Source organism: Dipteris shenzhenensis, chromosome 8 (genome assembly GCF_047967505.1).
Source record: "Dipteris shenzhenensis isolate YYH24624 ecotype China chromosome 8, Dip_SZ_1.0, whole genome shotgun sequence".
Classification (NCBI taxonomy): Eukaryota; Viridiplantae; Streptophyta; class Polypodiopsida; order Gleicheniales; family Dipteridaceae; genus Dipteris; species Dipteris shenzhenensis.
In genome coordinates this window covers 30,833,991-30,853,115 of record NC_141603.1, presented here as the reverse complement: position 1 = coordinate 30,853,115, position 19,125 = coordinate 30,833,991, and the positions used below count along the sequence as shown (strand labels likewise).

The 19,125-nt window shown below is 43.3% G+C and overlaps 1 protein-coding gene across 1 annotated transcript in view; it reads left to right on the top strand.

Annotated features, from left to right (window-relative positions):
• Positions 1-12,976, top strand: part of LOC147899374 (HEAT repeat-containing protein) — a 65,525-nt gene extending 52,549 nt beyond the window's left edge. Inside the window, exons 12-20 of the mRNA XM_087378100.1 lie at positions 6,717-6,952; positions 7,041-7,158; positions 7,231-7,363; positions 7,455-7,659; positions 11,053-11,158; positions 11,271-11,411; positions 11,543-11,668; positions 11,763-11,877; positions 12,492-12,976. Of these exons, the coding sequence (XP_087234226.1) occupies positions 6,717-6,952; positions 7,041-7,158; positions 7,231-7,363; positions 7,455-7,659; positions 11,053-11,158; positions 11,271-11,411; positions 11,543-11,668; positions 11,763-11,877; positions 12,492-12,841 (1,530 nt within the window). The 3' untranslated portion in view covers positions 12,842-12,976. The remainder of the gene's footprint in view (positions 1-6,716; positions 6,953-7,040; positions 7,159-7,230; positions 7,364-7,454; positions 7,660-11,052; positions 11,159-11,270; positions 11,412-11,542; positions 11,669-11,762; positions 11,878-12,491) is intronic.
• The last annotated feature ends 6,149 nt before the right edge of the window (positions 12,977-19,125 follow it).

Below are 19,125 nucleotides of genomic sequence, written 5' to 3'. Positions count from 1 at the left end.
AGGTACCTGCATCGTACATATTCCGTACAAGGTACATGTTTTCCGTACGATCTTCCATATATGTATACCTACAGATCAGTCGTCAGCAGCTTGTACCAGCTTTCCGTACACATGTACATGTAGAACACCTGATCGTACAGCTTGTACTTACTCTGGGTATTCCGTACAGTTTCACACGTGCGAATCTACCTACAGGTTCCGTTTTGGCATTGGCTGTGAACCAAGTTCTTGGTTCCTGCTTGCTATAACTCTTTTTGGGTCTCACTGCAGTCATCTACAAACATTTGCAGTTTTGGGGCTTCTGCAGGACATTGGCAAATTTGGGGTTTTCAGTTCTTTTCACCTCCTTTGGTTGCAATTTCTTGCAAAAATATTGGAGTTTTGGGATTTGGTCTGTAATTTCTTGTTTAGATTGCAGTACATTGGGTCAGATTGCAGGACATTAAGTTACATTTGCAGGACATTGAGTCAGATTTGCATACATTGGGTCACATTTGCAAAAATTTCAGTAAAATTTGGGGCTTTTCTGCATTTGCCCTCTTTTTGGCCTACTTGCCCTCAATAAATTTGGGGCTTTTGCCAAATTTGCTGTTTTTGCAGTGAACATTGCCTGTCACAGTCACATTTGGGTCAGATCTGCATTTGCCCTTTGATTTGGGTCAGAAATTTGCAGATATTTGCTGTCATTTTTGGAACAGCCAGCTTTTTGCAGTGATAGCCTTGAGGCTTTTGGGTTTTCAGGTCTTTTTCAGGGTAGCACAGTTGCTATGGCTGGGAACAATCAAGATTTATTTGGAGTTCTTCGTGAAGATGATAAGTTGGATGGCACCAACTATCCGATGTGGTCTTATCTCATGAAACATATTCTTGTTGCAAAGCATTTGTGGAATATTGTTTCTGGGGCTGATCTGAGGCCAGCCAATGCTACAGTGGTTGTTTCTACTGCTGGTCCTTCTGCAGGGGGTACTCCTCCTGATGCCTCTTCCTCTAGCACTCCTGCCGCTGCTCTTCCAACTCAAGAACAGTCAAGATGGGATGCAAGAGATGCAAATGTACATTCATGCATTGCTTTATCATGCAAGAGAATCATTATTCCACACATCCGGTCTTGCAGGACAGCAAATGATGCTTGGGATAAATTGGCTTCTCTCTATGAGATTCGCAATGAAGCTCGTGTTGCATATTTGAGAAGGCAATTACAGGAAGTGAATATGAATGAAGGTGAGTCAATGGATGCATATTTGACAAAGGTCAAGGACCTCATGGAACAACTTGCCAACATTGATGAGGTGGTGCCAAATTCACAGCTTGTCAGTACCACATTGAATGGACTGCCAGATACATATCAAGGGTTTGCTACAACCCTTTGATTAGTGGCCATGGGTAATCCAGACCACTATTCTTTTGACCAGCTAGTTACTTTGCTTTTGCAGGAAGAGCAAAGTAGAGCTAACAGACAAGCCATAATTCCTGATCATGCATTTGCTTCACAGCAGACAGGAAGAGGCAAGGCTTTGCAGCTCACATCCATTTCCAGCCATCCTGTCACTCTGACAAATGTTCTTTTTGTGCCCGGCATTGAAGTCAACTTGATTTCAATTTCAGCAATTGCTACTTCAGGTTTCAGAGTAATTTTTGATGGCTACAGATGCCTAGTATATGATCTTCGTGATGACAATGCCATAGTTCTCACTGGCACTTTGCAAAAAGGGCTTTATCACCTTGATCATCATCCAGCTGCAGTTTCTATTGAAGCATTGGCTATTTCGGATTCACAACTTGCTGAAACTCATCTTTGGCATGAGAGAATGGGCCATCTCAATTATAGAGCTCTTGCAAAGCTACATTCACAGCAGATGGCAAATGATGTACCTCAGACTCACACAGTTTCCAAACATGTGTGTGAGGGTTGTCTTTTGGGTAAGATGCATCGATTTCCTTTTCAAAAGAATTGTCCCAAACTCTCACAAAGGAAATTGCAGCTAGTACACAGTGATGTCTGTGGCCCAATGAGGACAAATGCCATTGGAGGATACAAGTATTTCATGACTCTCATTGATGATTTCACAAGGTATTGTTGGGTATATCCTTTAAAGGCCAAATCTGAAGTTTTCTTATGCTTTCAGAGATGGCTGAATATGGTTGAGAATGAATCAAGAAACAAGCTTGTCACCCTCAACACAGATAGGGGGGGTGAGTATATGTCAAAGAAGTTTGATGCATTTCTATCCTCACGGGGCATTATTCACTCATGCACTACTCCTTACACTCCTCAGCAGAATCCTGTTTCTGAAAGGAAAAACAGGTCCACAATGGAGATGGCCAGATGCATGCTTAAGGCCAAGTCTTTGCCCAATAAATTTTGGCTTGATGCAGTAATGTGTGCCAACTGTGTGCTGAATAGATCACCTACACGGGCATTGAAGACTATTACACCTTATGAAGCATGGAAAGGCAGGAAGCCTTTACTTTCACACATGAAAGTTTTTGGGTCTCTTGCATATGTTCATGTACCATCTCAGCTGAGACATAAGCTTGATGACAAGGCAATCAAATGCATATTCATTGGTTACAGCCAGGAGAGCAGAGGGTATAGGTTATATCAACCAAATACTGGAAAGATTATTGTCAGTAGAGATGTGATCTTTGCTGAACATTCAGCTTCTCCTCTTGTGGACTGCAAGGCAAAGCTAGATGTTGACATGTTTGATGCCTTTGAATCCTGGTTACCTCTGCCATCATCAGAAGAGGATTTTGACCAGCAACATGAGCCTCATGCAGGCCCTCCACTAAGCAATAATCAGCCACAACCTCATGCTGATTTGCAGGTTTCTCTTCCGGCACAAGATGATCCCACTACTCATTATGCAATCATTGAAGAAAGAGCTGTCAATAGACAGCAAAGGCAAGTTCCCAGATGGCTTCTTGATACATTGAGAGACAGCAAACAAGATCAGCCTTTTGCTGCCCGGACAAGATCAGGGAATAGACAACATGGTCACTTTCTTGAGTTTGCACTCCTTGCTACAGCTTGCAATGAAAAGCCTCTGTGCCATAAAGATGCTTTTGACAGCAAAGAGTGGATGGATGCAATGAAAGCTGAGTTACAATCTATTGCCAAAAATGACACATGGGAATTAGTAGATCTCCCTCCCGGCAAGCATGCCATTGGAACGTGGTGGGTCTACAAATTAAAAAGGAAATCTAATGGCAGCATAGATCGATACAAAGCCCGTCTTGTTGCAAAAGGGTATGCCCAACAACAAGGCATTGACTTTGAGGAGACATTTGCTCCCACATCCAGGATTACTACCATTAGATGTGTCATTGCCATTGCAGCCCATCATCATTGGCAAGTGCACCAACTTGACATCAAGACCGCTTTTCTTCATGGGGATTTGCAGGAAGAAGTCTATGTCACACAACCTCCTGGCTTTGAGGTTGTCAATTCTGAAAATAAGGTATGCCGGCTTAGAAAAGCCCTTTATGGTTTGAAGCAGGCACCCAGGGCATGGTATGCCAAAATTCATGCACACTTACTATCCCTTGGTTTTCAGAATAGTCCCACAGAACCCACTCTTTATGTCCGTGGGAGTGGATCTGATTTTTTAGTGCTGATTTTATATGTGGATGATATGCTTATCACGGGCCTAGATACTCAGCAAATTGCAGCTTTCAAGGCTGATTTGCAGCAGATTTTTGACATGTCAGACATGGGACGGCTCCATTATTATTTGGGCATTCAGTTTGCTCATGTTGAGGGGGGTATCATGATGTCTCAGTCCAAGTATATTGGACAGCTCCTTGATCGTTTTCAGTTTGAGGATTGCAAGCCAATCTCTACTCCAGTGGACCCTGGCTTCAAATTCTCAGCTCATGATGGGAGCCCACCATGTGATATCACTCTTTATCAGCAGGCTGTTGGATGCCTTATTTATTTATGTCACACCAGACCTGACTTGTAGTATGCAATATCTCAGCTCAACAGATTCATGCACATGCCCAGTTCACAGCATTGGCAGGCAGTGAAGAGAGTCTTCAGATATCTCAGAGGCACTCAGGATTTAGCCCTCTTCTATGGTGATCAGGGTTCACTCACCATGCATGCTTACACGGATAGTGACTGGGCAGGATGTTCCGACACCAGAGTGTCGCATACTGGCAATTGTTTTTTTCTTGGCAATTCATGTATTTCTTGGCTCAGCAAGAAGCAACCGACAGTTGCCACGTCTAGGTGTGAGGCTGAGTACAGGGCAGCTTTCACCGCTACAATAGAGTGTGTTTGGCTTCGACAGTTACTTACAGATCTTGGTATTTGCCAAACATCCTCCACTATTGTCTACACTGATAGCCAGAGTGCTTTGGCCATTGCGCGTAACCCAGTGTTTCATGCGTGTACCAAGCATATTGAAGTTCACTATCATTATGTTTGGGAGCAGTTGTCAGCAGGAGACATAGAGTTGTCCTATCTTCCCACAGAGGAGGACATCGCAGATATGTTTACAAAGGCACTTCCTCGTCCCAAGTTTGAAGTCTTCCGACAGGCTTTACACTTGGTTCCCTTTGTTACATGATCTGACATTCCTTGTACATTCATAGGTGGCTATATCCTTTTGGATGAACATGTGCCACCATGACCAGAAACTACAAGGTATTCTGACACGTTTCCAGAGTACTTCAGCCCATCCCACGGAGGGGGGTTTGTAGGCCATCTTCTGGTGGTTCTAGTGATGCCCTATAGGCCATGGTATGTGCCTTGTAGGCATAAGTGTAGGCACTTATAGTGTTAGTGCCTTTTAGGCCACATAGGACACTTAGTCCTATGTGACACCTAGGACACTTAGTCCTAGGTCTAGGTACAAGTACTTTGTACTTGTGTGTTATCATCTATCTAAAGTTTGACGTGACTATTGATCTATTGACTCGTTACGTACCTGCACTCTCTCTTTCTTCATTCCGTACCTTCAACAATCACTGCTGTCTGGCTATCTCAATTTTCTACCATGTCGAGACTGCCTTGATGTCTATTGCTACCTTTGTCGGAGGTGCTACTGTCTATCGTCATTTCTTCCCTGAGCAAATCGTACTGCTTCTGTGTATGCTACTTTGCAGTCTGTTGTAGCTTCACCTTGCTCAGGCCGTGAGGATTTGATTCAGGCTGTGAGTAATTGGTTTAGTGATTGCATTGAATCGCTTCTGCATTGAATCTTGTCCTGCATGCCTTATGAATTAATCATTACAGTCAATCTTGGTCAGTAGTATTTGCTGCAACCTTGACAATATATCTAAATTTGAATTCTATATTTTGGCAATCTTGGAGCCTCCATAAGGCTTACTGTCATATGAAGGAATAAGGGCTCTGCTTTGGTATAAAGGAGGGTACGTGTGTAAACTATTCTGCATGGCTTTGTTGGAGGTCAACATCTCCTGATGTCACCTTAGTGAGAGAGGGCCAGTGTTTGTGGGTGTGCCCGCCCAGTGTGAGGCTAGGGTAGGTAGAGAGAGGGCTTTTGTTGTGGGTGTGCCTGCCCCCGTGAGGGTAGATCTACTTGTGCTTGCAGGTGCATTTGGGGCAGGAGACTAGGCCCCAGCAGCCCCTCTTATAGGGTGCTGGGTCAGCCCTATCACCAGGCCTGGTCAGCCATAGGCCGGGGGGCAGTCCCTTATAGAGCTGCGTGGAAGCCTCTATGTAGAGCAGGGGCGGGTCAGCCCTAGAGGGATGTTTCCCAGCCTTCATATGCAGGTTGGGGGTGAGCCCCTTATATGCAGGAGAGGCACCCTGGTCGGCCCCTAGAGTGCTGTCGGGTCAGCCTATTTGGTTGGCTGGACGGTCCCCTAGCAGGCTGGCTGACTAGGGGGGCTGGGGCTATATATGGACCTCTCTCCTCCCCTCACTTCTCACTCACTGGAGCAGTCCTTCCATCTCTTGGAGCAGGGTTGTGGAGCAGTCCTTCCACGCTAGTGTGCATCTCATTGTTGGGGCAGTTCTCCCATTGTTCAGCAGAGGTCATCCCCAGCAGGCTGTGGGGGTTTGGCCTGAGATCACTTGCAGTTCTCTCTGTTTTCCCTTCTCCATCTCAATGTGGTATGTGTGAGGTTGGCTCTCTCCTTCCATTTCTGTTCATTTCCTCTGCACTTGTTACAGGCTTGATATAGATCAGGCTGCTTCCTCATCAAACAATGGAAGAAGCTTTGTTATAAGCTTTACATGTAGAGAAGGTATATTCTGAGAGTATCAAATATACTCATGAGATAGCACATAGGTCATACTGAAGTGTTAATGGATTGTGTAGGTACTGGGAGTAACATTTTGTGGTAATAAATAGTACATGAGCAGGGTTAGGAGAGTTTCTAGGGTAAGACACATTTTATGCCATTTTCCTCATAGAGTATGGTTATGTTACAAGAACACACAATCCGTGTAATGTGTATTGCAATTTTGTATCGCACGACAGAGCAAACTTGAACTGATAGTCTTGATCTTCAACACCTCTTGTTTCTGTCATCCTAGAAACGCTTAAAGTAGCAAAATAACTCAAGTTGAAAGGCTACAACCAATTTGTTGATCACACAGTTTATGTCAGATACAAAATTGGAGTGGTCACTTTTGATGAGAATGTTATGCTATTCTTTTCATCCATTATTATACGATTGATGGATTGTTGCTCCATACATGCTCAAGCACTTGTCCTGTCTATGCTATCTGTGTATACCAGCATTGTCCACCAGTATCAGGAGTCGAGGGGTCTATGGAATCTCATCTGCGAGTTTTAGGGGAGAGAGAGCGATGGAATGTGGATGTCTTGTTAAGGATGCTTACGGACTTGCTACCTGAAGTGTCTGAGTTGGTGAAGGCGACATGCCCTTATAGAGATATGAGTATTGGTGGGGCTCCTATTCTAACAGAGGATGACTCTTTTTTTTCAGAGAACTTGATTCGAGATTATCTCAGGTAGGGAATCTTTTTAAATGATGAGTATTACATGTTTACAAAATAACTTTCTTGTAATATGTACTCACAAAATGATTTTGTATTCCAGGGGCCAGGAAGAATGGCCGGCTTTTGATTGGCTTCATATTGACTGTTTGCCAGCATTGTTACAACTTGCATGCATGCTTCCATCTAGGGAAGACTCCCTTCGGACTCGTTTGAGTAAGGTAATGCTTCAGGGCCAGAACTCTTCAATCTTTATAAACATAATCTGATACCATTGAATGTATGTTTTTCAGCTTCTTCTGGCCATCAGCAGAAGCTTTGGTGACCATTACCATACTCTCATCATGCTACCCCTATTTCTTACTGCTGTTGGTGATAATGCAAACATATCTCATTTTCGATCCAGCCTTGCTGCACGAGTTAAAGGTTAGTAAAGCAACATAAGTCTTTTACAGTTCAAACGATTTAGCCCTGATGCTTTGTTCATGTATTGATATGATGGGAATGAATATGGCAGCCTTGAAACCCAGAACAGATACGGATGATCGCTTGGCAATCTTGTGCGTTCTTCCACTGCTCTTAGCAGGAGCTTTAGGATCACCGAACATGCAGGGACAGCTTGCTGAATATTTGAGAGCTTTGGTATTACATTATACTCTCAAAAAAGGTGCTTTAACCCCAGCACACACTCCAGAGCTAATTGATGCTGTCAGATTCCTCTGGTATGTTTTCCTCACAGCTTGGTTATACACAGTGAACACAAATGTCATATGACATAAGTAAGATTAGCAAGCTTGCCACTATATTTAGCTTCCACAACTTGATTTCGAGCATTATTCCTAGCTTTATAAATAACAAGCTCCATTTTTAGCGCTGGATGCTTCCAGCTGACTAATCTCAAACAGAAACATCACTTCCTGGAGCGTATTTTTCACATGAGTTGTCTTGTATGAAGGAAAACGAGAGTATATCAATGCAAAAACAGCACATGAAATGGGTGGGAGCGTGTATTATATCAAAATTTAATGATACAAGACTAGTGCAGATCAAGCTACCAGTGTCTGAAAGATCAATGTAGTTGAGAGAAAGTCTAAGGAGGCTTTTAGAGAGTGCCAACTTTTTCTAGAGATAGTAAACATGGTGTGCATGCAACAGTGCCTTTCTTGCATGCTTCAGCGATACATGTATAACAAAATCCGGAGGTATTGATGTGGCAAGGATGCCATGTGTCATACTGAGGTAGCAATATCCACTGGCATGTCATGAACATATAACATGCCATCTGAAAGCACTTGATGAATGCAGGTTAATGGTGCATGCCACCAATCCACCAATCAACAACTATATATGCAAAGAATGGGAAGCGCCTTTTGAAACTTGACAAAAAGTATTGCTTGCTAGAGGCTTAGTGAAGATTTCAGCTTATATTTTGTGATTTTGCATAGTGGCTTCCATTCTTTATTGTAACCTTAATAGCAAGCTAGGGTTTTTGTCGCGGGTAATTCTCTATCAAGAGCCTTGCTATTCTATGGAACGCTGTGACCATACATGGTATTACATGTTACATGTCTATGTGTTCTTGCAAAATCTATTTGGAGCTGTTCTGAGGTCTAGCTCCTGTAAGTTTGATTGGAGGTGACAGACGAGAATATCACATCGATTGTAGTACCAAAATATCAAGGCTTTAGTGAGACTATGGCTTTAGGAAGCAGAAAGGGTTTCTAAGAAACTCATTATGACAAAAGACCCCTAGTCTTCATTGACTAGAGTTTTCAAATATAGTTTTGATATAGGTTGCATCAGTACCTTGTGGCTTCTTTTATTGATAGGAGTCGTTGGAAGGTTGTGCAAGCTCAGCTACATTATACGCATTTCACTAAAACTACTAGTACGTAAGTCAGATACCTTAGCTGCATTCATTATTTGTGTGCGTGCAGGTCGTCTAGAAGATTTACGTATTGTTGTTCCCCTTCGAATTCCTGTGGATGCCTTCACAGCTTGGAGTATCAGCCTCAGTAATTTTTAGTATGATGATGCAACCTGGCATACCAAGGACAACATATGTGGCATGCTCAGGAGAACATCCATTTGAATTACTATAATGCAGCATGGGTTAGAGGAGAGTGGCCCTTTATGAGGTCATGTTTTTGCATGACATCATCACAACCATGCCATTTTGGCTTGATTCACAGGGAGGCTTAGTTCCTTGAGCATAATATAAACTCCATGGAGCCTTGCTCGAAGAAAACTTCCAGGGATCGTCAAAAGAAGTATTTCAAATTCAGTCGTCCCATGGTGAACTAGTACCTAATAAATAGAGATGGTCTCAGATACCTCAGGTTGGAAGCTCCTTTCAAAGCTTGACTTTTCTTCGAACATGGAGCATAAGAATTTTCCTTTCTTGGAACAGGCCTGTTGTCCACATCAATTTGGAAAGTTGGGGTTTGCCACATGAGTGGAAGAAATACTTACGGAATTTTACCATAAAGGCCCCTTGCTGTCTTAATGAAAGAATGCATCCGAGACTTGGTTTGCCACATGAGTGGAATAAATACTTATGGAAATTCACCATAAAGGCCCCTTGCTGTCTTAATGAAAGAATGCATCCGAGACTTACAATGGAATTTTACCATAAAGGCCCCTTGCTGTCTTAATGAAAGAATGCATCCGAGACTCAAAGGGCAAAAATTTGGGTAAACGAATTGGTCCACAATTAGCATGACAAGGTCAGTTTCAACGGGTGAGTTTGGTGCAGAAAGTCTAAAGAGGCCAGGTCACATAGTTCAGTTTGTTGGAGGGTGGTAGGCATATCAAGTCATACTGCCTTAAATACATGCTCTTTGACGAGCGACAAAAAGTTGGTGCAGGTAGGCATTAGAGGATCAGCTCATATTGTTGTTTGGTGGTTGAACTCTGGGCATAGCAAGACTCCAACGAGGGATCGTCATTGGGGCCCCATGGTTATTGTCATGTGTTGTGTTTGGTTGGTCATGCAGTCCGGTCAGTTGTCATCTAGCTTATCACATTATAGGCTTATAATAGCCGTTGGGATCACATCCAAACTATTGAGGTTTGGAGTTACCTTATGTTCATATCCCTCTGATTTGCATCATTGGTCGGCCAAGGGACTTCCCATTGGACATACTCATGAGTTACACTGTGAACAAGGGGATGGCTCTATGTAAAGCACCTCATCAGGTGCCTTGTTTTTCTGGTGAATTTCAACAGCCTAGCATGAGTCTCAGGCATGATGAAAGTAACGACTCCTAGTTTCAAAATATCCCCAAGATTGATCAGACTTGGCAGAAAGTGAGGAGTTTGGCAACTTCCTCCCAATTTCTGTATACATTGGAGCATCTGCCTCCTATTAGCAGAGATATCCCTTCTTAAGCCGTTGCTTTACGAAGGAACAATAACTAAATGAAGAGTAACTTAAAGTTGCAAGCATGATTACATTGATGATTTTATTTTTTCTGTTTTATAATCATAATTTGAGTGATTATATATGGTTGGGAGAAACTAAACCCTATTAAGGTTTACTTAAAGGTGGGTATTCTGGATACGTATCAAATTAGCATTTCTCAGTAGAAAACAACACCAAAACGCTTGAGCAAGGCCAATTCCATATCAATTTTTGTAGGTCTTGAGGTCCAAACACTAAGTTAAATGAGGTCTACACCAGCTGCAAGAGAACAGCCATTTTTATTATAAAAAATGCAAGTTGCTCAAGTCTAACAAGCAACATGGGTGCCTCGAAGGTAATGTGCTTCTTTTGCCTCCCATTCCCATGTAAACAGAGATCATGGATCTATTTAATTGCACACATTTATAGATGGTTTCTGTGGCATGGCTGCTTTGAAAACCTTTGGGCAATGTGCTGCTTTCATCTCCCATTTTCTGTGTAAAACAAAGATTATTGATCGACTGACATGTACACATTTGTAATTAGAATTGTGCCATCTACCATCCCTTGGATTCCAAGTGATAAAATGTGCAGGTGTGATGCATCTCTGCTCTGAAAACGAGAACAAGGATGTGCATGCTAGATAAGATGGTCGTCAAAACTAAAGGTTTTCTGCGTTAATTCTGGACTTTTTACATGCCTTTGGTTGCAGTACCTTTGAAGAGCAACACAGTGTCATTGTGGGTGTCTTGTGGGAGCTAGTGGTCAATGCAAATGCAGACGTTAAAATCAGTGCAGCTAGTCTCTTAAAAGTGCTTGTCAGTAATGGCTGACCTTTGGCTACTTGTGAAGCTGCAATTTCAGGGCATCTGCTCCAAAATTTCCAATATGTTTGTTCCATTCCTGAAGCTTCTTCTACTGTATATGCAGGTTCCATACGTGGATGTAAGGATTGCAACACAAGATGTACTCCCTGCACTAGTTACTCTTGGGTCAGACCCAAATCTTCTAGTCAAATACTCGAGTATTGAGGCTTTCGGGGCTGTAGCTCAACATTTCAAGGATGAAGTGGTATACAGTCTGCTCCATTTGGAGATTTGATCCTGAGTAATAAAGCATAGTTTTCAACTTCTGGGGTTTGTTGGAACATTTTGATACGCTTGGGTAATCATGTCACCCTAATCAGCCTCTTGTTCAAATAGATCGTGGACAAGATACGGGTGCAAATGGATGCCTTTTTAGAAGATGGCTCCCATGAGGCTACAGTTGCTGTTGTGCGTGCATTAGCTATTGCAGTACCCCTGACTACTTCCAGCCTCAGAGATTATATCCTTTGAAATATCATACCTCAGTTTGGGTTACCTAGTTTAGCAAGTACTGTTTAGGCCCTATCAGCAAGCATTGACTTAACAAGGCACACATCTTCTTCAGAAACTTTTGTCACTTACAGGTGCAACTACTCAGGGAACCACTCTCATGCGAAGACGGGAAAAGGCTGATGTCTTCTGTGAGGCTATTCGTGCTTTGGATGCCGGTGGTATATTCTTTGGACCTCATACCTTTTTACATTCATGGCACATAGGTGGCCCAGAATCCGACCTTTTTGACCCTGCTAAGGGGTGTATGGGATTGTGGTGATATTTTTTGGGTCAAAGCGTTTATAGTCAAAGGAGGGGTGTGTTAGTATTTGGGCTTTAGTGTTAATTCGAGCTTTAGTCTTTAATTAAGGTGGCTTTAAAGCTTTGGCAGGCCTTTATTAAATGTATGACGAGGGCTCCACTCCCTATTTACACCATTTCCCCCTCCTTAATTGATGCCCCTTCCCCGAACATTGTCTCGTTCTCTTCACCCCTCTCCTCTCCTCCCTTTTTCCCCTTCTCTCTCGTCCCTTTCACCCCCTTCTCACGGTTTCTTATGCCACTGTCTTTGAGCTACCTTAGAGATAATAAAGATAACTTTCACTTTTATCGTGCCACCACCTTTAAATGATGATTATAAAGGGGTCACACCTTTCAAGGTTCAACCTTCCATTTAAAAATTTAAAATGCTTGTCATCATTCACAGTGTATTGGAGTGATTTTTAAGGTGCTTTTTGACATACCTCTATTTCAGGTGCACAAATAACTATATTTGTCTTGTTTGGCTTGACAGAAATGTCTCCGACAAATGTCAGAGAACTACTTCTGCCAGTTATTCAGAACTTGCTGAAGGATCCTGATGCCCTTGATCCAGCTCATAAAGAAGCCTTGGAGATGATATCAAAAGAAAGGGCTGGTGGCAGGCTAGATTCTCTCACAAAGGTAATGGGCAGTCACTTAAGCTTGTCAGGAATGTCAAGTCTTTTTGGAGAAACTGGGTTCTTGGCCAAAAAGGATACTTTGGATTCAACAGAACCTGTTAGTCCTCAGCCTGCCCCACAAGAAGAGGGAAGATTGTTTCGAATAATGAGGGGTAATTTTGGTGATATGATTAGAGGAAGGGGGAAAACAAATGATGAGTAATTTTCATTTTATAATGGTAAGGATTTCCCCTTTTTTAAATGTAAGTTCTATCAAAATTTTATTCATTGATTATTTGCCCTATTGGGTATGTAACCCCTGTGAAGGTGGTATAAGAAATGTCATTTTTGCAGAACTAAGGCATCAAACTTTAGAGGACTGCAGGGTCTCTGTCCCTTCCACAAGAAGAGGGAACATCCATTCTGACACATGAGGGATATATTAAGTCGAATGAGAAAATAAGCAACCAGTTTAGTGCGCCTGTCATAATTGAATATAAGTGTCAGAGCTCTGCAAAGAGAATGATACAATGCTACATACGCCAAACAAATCGTTATGAACTATCATCAGCAAAAAACAAAAAAAACAAAAACAAAAACTACCATCAGGATCTTAAGCATCTAGGTAAGAATGGAGAGTCAATATGCATGCATCTCTCATAACATGATCTCAAATCTTGTATGGGAATTGAAGAAGCAAATAGTATGTGTGACATGCAAGGCACTAGAATACAGACCCTGAAAGAAATATGAGATTTAGAGATGCCTAGGTAATATAGACACATGACTACATACTGGTTGAAGTTTGAGATGAAGGGCATGTAGGAAGGTAAAGAATAATGAAAATGCAATTTCTTGTAGTGGGAGGGGAGGTGGGTTTGATGGATTTGTAGTTGATTGATGGAGAAATCTTGGTAGTGGAGCAAGGTGGTGTTTGAAAAAGGCAATGAAATTATTAATTGATAAGTTCATGATGCAAAGTAGCTTGGTGCCTTAAATGTTCATTTCTCGTAACACATGAGGAGGGAACATGCAAGCATGTATAAAGGGAAGCTTTGAAGAAGATGCTTTCCAGGTTTGCTCTATAAAAGCAAACCGTGTTTTCTTGGAGAATTTGTGTTCAGAAAAACTAAATACATTGTTTAATAAGGACTCTCTCTTTCTCTCTCTCTCTCTGCTCTGCTCCATTCGCTGCTGGTTGCAGCTGTGTGTGTGGTCGTTTCTCTTCTCTGCTTCGTCGTCCGTCGTTGCTCTGCCGTCACGTCACTCGCTAGTTCCGTCGCTGCTCTGATCTAGTAGTTCATCATGTCTGATCTCCTAGTTCGTCATGTCCATCGCTGCTTTTGTTGTCCGTCGCTCATCGCTACGCTTTGACCGGCAGCTCACATCCTCTCCCGTCTCATCCACGTGGTCTGCAGCGACGCAAGCAACACCAGGCCCAAACGGGCTCACGATCAGAGACCATTGCCAGGGCACACAAGGTCCCCTGTTCTGTCTGCGACGCTCCAGCCACTCCCCAAGTTTGCAACGCTCTAGCCACACGCGCAGGTCACGGGACCCTTGGGAGTTCTCGCCAGGGAACACCTGCCCTCCCGTTTGCTCTACAACGCAAGGGTTGGAATGACTGTATAGGGCTGAGAGCAGCCGGTGGCAGGCCCCAAAAGCCAAAGTACAACCTGGCCTGATTACACACGTGCAAGGTCACCTGCAAGCAATAAAAATACACAGAAATAAGCCTCTAAACCAGAGAGAAGACACAATGCAGCTTTGAAAAAGTGGGAAAAAATAGGACAAGGGAAGGAAAACATCTATTCTATCAAAGAACACCACAAGCTGGTTCAAAAATGTGAGAAACCCACTCTTCTTTTTGCAGTTTTGAAATTCTGAATTCAACGGGTGTCTTCCAAAATATTCGCTATGCGTATACTAGGATGCTTTGAGGATAAATGGTGCTAGAGAATGCCATGACAGCTTATTCAGCAGGAACATCCAGTAAGAATGCAGAAAATGTCCTTATCAGCCTCAACAAAATCCGCATAGCCCTCGTGAGAGAGAGAGACAATTTGGAAGCCACCAAGGTGGCCCTCCTTGTTGAGAAAACACTTGTGGACAAGGCCTTAGCAAAAGTGAAGAAGCAAGGAGGGAAGATGCAAGAAGAATGAAGGAGAAAACCAAGAGAGAGGAGTGGGAGAAAGAAAAGAGATAGATCCGATAGAGCTTGGGATTACGAGACAATCAGATGATGCACCAAGTGTTACTGCATATGGTCAACATCTATTGGATATAGGAGCAGTTCACAGTTTGATTATATACAACGGACTTCCCAAATGGTCGTTTTCAGGGGGGCTCACCTGCTTCCCACATGGAGGGGGATTGAGTACAATGGACTACCTTTGGGATCCCCAACTTTTGTATCATATATACATGATCTCACTGTGCCCACCCCCCCACTAAATACTGACCATTCCTATTTTACTTTCAGTGTCTCGACCCCCATGCTGGCCATTGGGCAAAGCCCACTAGCCTCCACTCGGGTCCATGGACATTTTGACTATGTCCTTGAAATAGTATACATGAGTCACCTAGACCGTTAGCTGCCAAACTCTCTTGGGGACTCCTTGTCTCAAACACTCTAGTATCAGTGGTTTAGAATGCTACAGTCAAATCTTTCCCCACATTCCGATCCACCTCACGCTCCCTAGCAGGGAAGATACTTGAGAACCCATGGTTCGATGATAAGTGCCGAGAGATGAGATCCTATGTCATACGGGAGCAGGCCCTGGGGTGTCTTATGAGGATTGCGGCACAACAGATGCTACGCTGAGTGACTTATAGGAAGAGACGAGCTTTATTCTCAGATCGGATGGATGAGGTGATCAGGTCTTTTCGAGGGGAAGATCCCACTTTTACATGGGGGCTCCTCTCTGAGGGTAAGTCACCCATCCCTATCACTGATCTAGGAGTTTGGCACACATATACGACCTCGCTCTATGATGTCCTGATGCAGACATTGTTGGGCTTGTCTTCATTACCCAAGCCCACGATTTTCTCTTTGTTCATTGCACAAAGTGTACGGGCTATGTTATGCCGACTCCACAACTGGAAAGCCATGGACCACGAGGGATTGAGGACAAAATCCTTTGGACATGACCATGAGATTCTGGCCCCAATCCTAGCACAAATGTTTAATCATGCGGTATGTCATGGCTTCCCTCTTGCTTGGATCACCACTACCATCGTGCCGATACACAGAGTAGAAGACCCAATGGATAAAAGGAACTACCACACGCTCATGATAGGACATACACTAGCCAAGATATATGGATTAGTGTTAGAGCAAGAGATAAGTTCCTATACTGAGCAATGAGCATTGGGACAGGCAGATTTTTTGTGACAACAGTCCACCTTGGATCACATTTTTACCTTACGGCGGTCATTGAGGAGGCGAGTTCTAGATCCTAGAAAGTCTATGCTTGCTTCGTAGACTTTAGAAAGGCTTTTGACACAGTTTAGTCTATTCTGGAGAGCTTTATTTGAAAATATGGGGGACGAATCTGAATTTTTCTTCTTCCTTCCATCCCCAAACAGATGGTCAAAGTGAGGTAGCGAATTCTACAGCATTGGATATGCTGAAATGCTACGTGGGTGACCAAGGTTCAGACTGGGAAAAGTACCTACCATTGGTGGACTTTGCTTACAATAATATAGTTCACAGCTCCACAAGGAAAGCCCCCTTTGAGGTCATCTATGGGAAGGTGATTCTGTCACCTATCCTGAGGATCAAAGATGAAATATTTGCAACTGATCAGTTTGTCAGAGACCTCCAGACAGCTTTCAGCCAAGTCCGGAAAGCAATTGAAAGGTCTCAAGAAAAGCATAAAAGAGCTGCAGATAAGCATAGGAGATAGTTAGATCTCAAGGAAGGGGATTGGGTACTTTTGAAGTTTAAGAAAGCTAGGCTTCGCAAGTTTAAAGGCAAGCAAAAAGTATATGCAAAATTATCTCCCAGATACTATGGCCCTTTTAGGGTTACAAAAGAAATAAATGAGGTTGCATACACGTTGGCATTGCCAGAGCATTTGAGGATTCAAAATGCTTTTCATGTGAGTCTTTTAAAGAAATTCCAAGACCGATTGATGCAAGGGCTTCAGGAGATGCAGATACCAAAGGACATGATCTAGGGTGTGATGAGCCTATATGAGTTTGTCAGAGGGAGGGTACGTGCACCTAGAGGTCTGTCAGATTGGGTCGAGAGCTTGATTGGGATGAAGCAAGGATGCCCACTCTTTCCAACCGTCTTTGGGGTCTACATTGATGAGATCATGACATTCATGGACTGCTTAGGAGGAGAGGGATCCCTACTTGTAGATTTGATGATACAGATCCTACTGTATGCAGATGACATAGTTCTCATCTCCTCCTTTGTAGCAAGTTTATAGCGACATCTTGAGGCTCTAGAGGTATTTTGTAGAGACACCTCACTGTTAACCTTGGCAAGGCCAAGGTTACGATTTTCAACACCTCTTCGGCAACACAGCTTCACGTATCAAGGGGAGCCAGTGGAGATAGTACAGACATATACATATCTTGGAGCAGTTTTCACAGGGACATATCTCATAGCAAAATTCATAGGGCCTATCTTCACGATAACACATGCAGCTAGGGAAGGACTCACATGAGGACAAGGAGCCTTAGCTAGGGTAGAGAGACAGTGCTCCCAGGCACACTTCCAGGATCCCCTGACAAAGGGGTGACTTTTGGATACACTAGTGAGACTGATAGCCATGTAGTTGAGTGGCGTAGATTTGAGAGACTATAGGTTGTTGTGGGTTCTAGGATGATTAGGAGTAAGCCGTTAGTTCCTCACCAGATCATACATGCTGAGTTCACTATGACACCATTGTAGATTGATGCCATCTTCTAGATAGTGACATATCTACACAGGGTGTGGGCCTTACCTTGATGGAGATTACTGAGGCTGGTACTAGAGTTATCCAGATGGTTAGTTGAGAGTGGGATCAGCACAACTTGGTATGCACGTATCTCCAAATAGTTTCAGTCTCAAGGCATTCAGATGGACTGTCTCCCCCCCCTTTCAGTATAGTATGGACTCCCCATCCCTCTAGATCCCACGAGATGAGATCAAGCGCATCATATGATTGGATATACTTCAGCTATATACATCATGGACTTGGGGGGGACCAGGAGTTTCCTACCAAGATCTAGTTTTATTAGGAACAATTCCTGAGGATATCAGGTGATGGACTGATCATTCGGCCCCAGTAGCTAGAGGACATCTGAGTTACCACGTGCTGAGGATTGCCATTGGACAGATGCATGTCTCATCTCTCACCAGTTGAGGATCGAGGTAGGGAGGGCTACACACACACCTAGGGAGCATCAAATTTGCAGGTTATGCACACTAGTAGCAGTGAAGACAGAGGAACACTTCATATGCATTTGCCCTGCTTAATATGAGATTCGAGGACGCAACCACTACCTCTACAAGGAGGGGCGAATGTTCAAACCACTCTCCCAACTGATCCACTTTCATGATCAGGTATGTGCCAACCTCTTTGTGATGGAGTTGCAGCGACTCAGGGAGACTCTGTTACACTAGATCAAACAGTAGGAGGAGACACTACCATGGGATACTGATCGAGCAGCTCAGGGAGACTCAAGGAGATGTGGCTCAGGGAGACTTGGATACACTAGATCAAACATCAAGAGGAGATAGTACCATGGGATACTGATCAAGCACAAATCATTGATTTTTATGCCTTTGGGTCATCCTTGAGACACATCGGAGTAGAGGATGAGGAGATAGCTGACATGAGAGCAGACTAGATCAGTGGTGGATAGAGATGACATAGGGCAGAGGAGAGGGTGTCACAGAGGAGGACCAGAGCACACATGATAGAGGTTCTGCCCATCATTGCCTTACTCAAAGGGGATTGACTGATTCGAGGTGTCAGCCTTGATGTTGCCCATCGATGGATACTGAGATCTTGGAGGCCATGACCCCCATCACATGATAGGAGACAGCTCGACAACTATAAATACATGACATCTTTGCTTCCTATCGGAGAGATACCATGAATCTTGGATATGTCATCAGAGCTTTTGCACTACCCACCGGAGTCTCTTGAGAGCTCTGACAATGTGTTTCTAAGTTTTTGAGATCATTATCTTAGTTTAGCGCTTAGCAAGGGCCTTAGCGAGTCCTTTGCTTCAACCCATGGCGGCTTGTATGAGCTATTTTGTTGATTGTACTTTGTCTCATAGGCTTGTGAGGCCTCCCAAAGATGTTAATACAAAACTTTCTCTCTCTCTCTCTCTCTCTCTCTCTCTCTCTCTCTCTCTGCGCTCTATAAGCTGCCATTTAGTATAAGTAGGGATTCCTTGCCGATAGAGCAAGCTTTGCATCTCATTCCATGTGGTCTACATCTTTTGGTATTGAATCTCTTTTAAATCTCTTTTAAAAAAACAAGAGTAGTGTAAGAATTT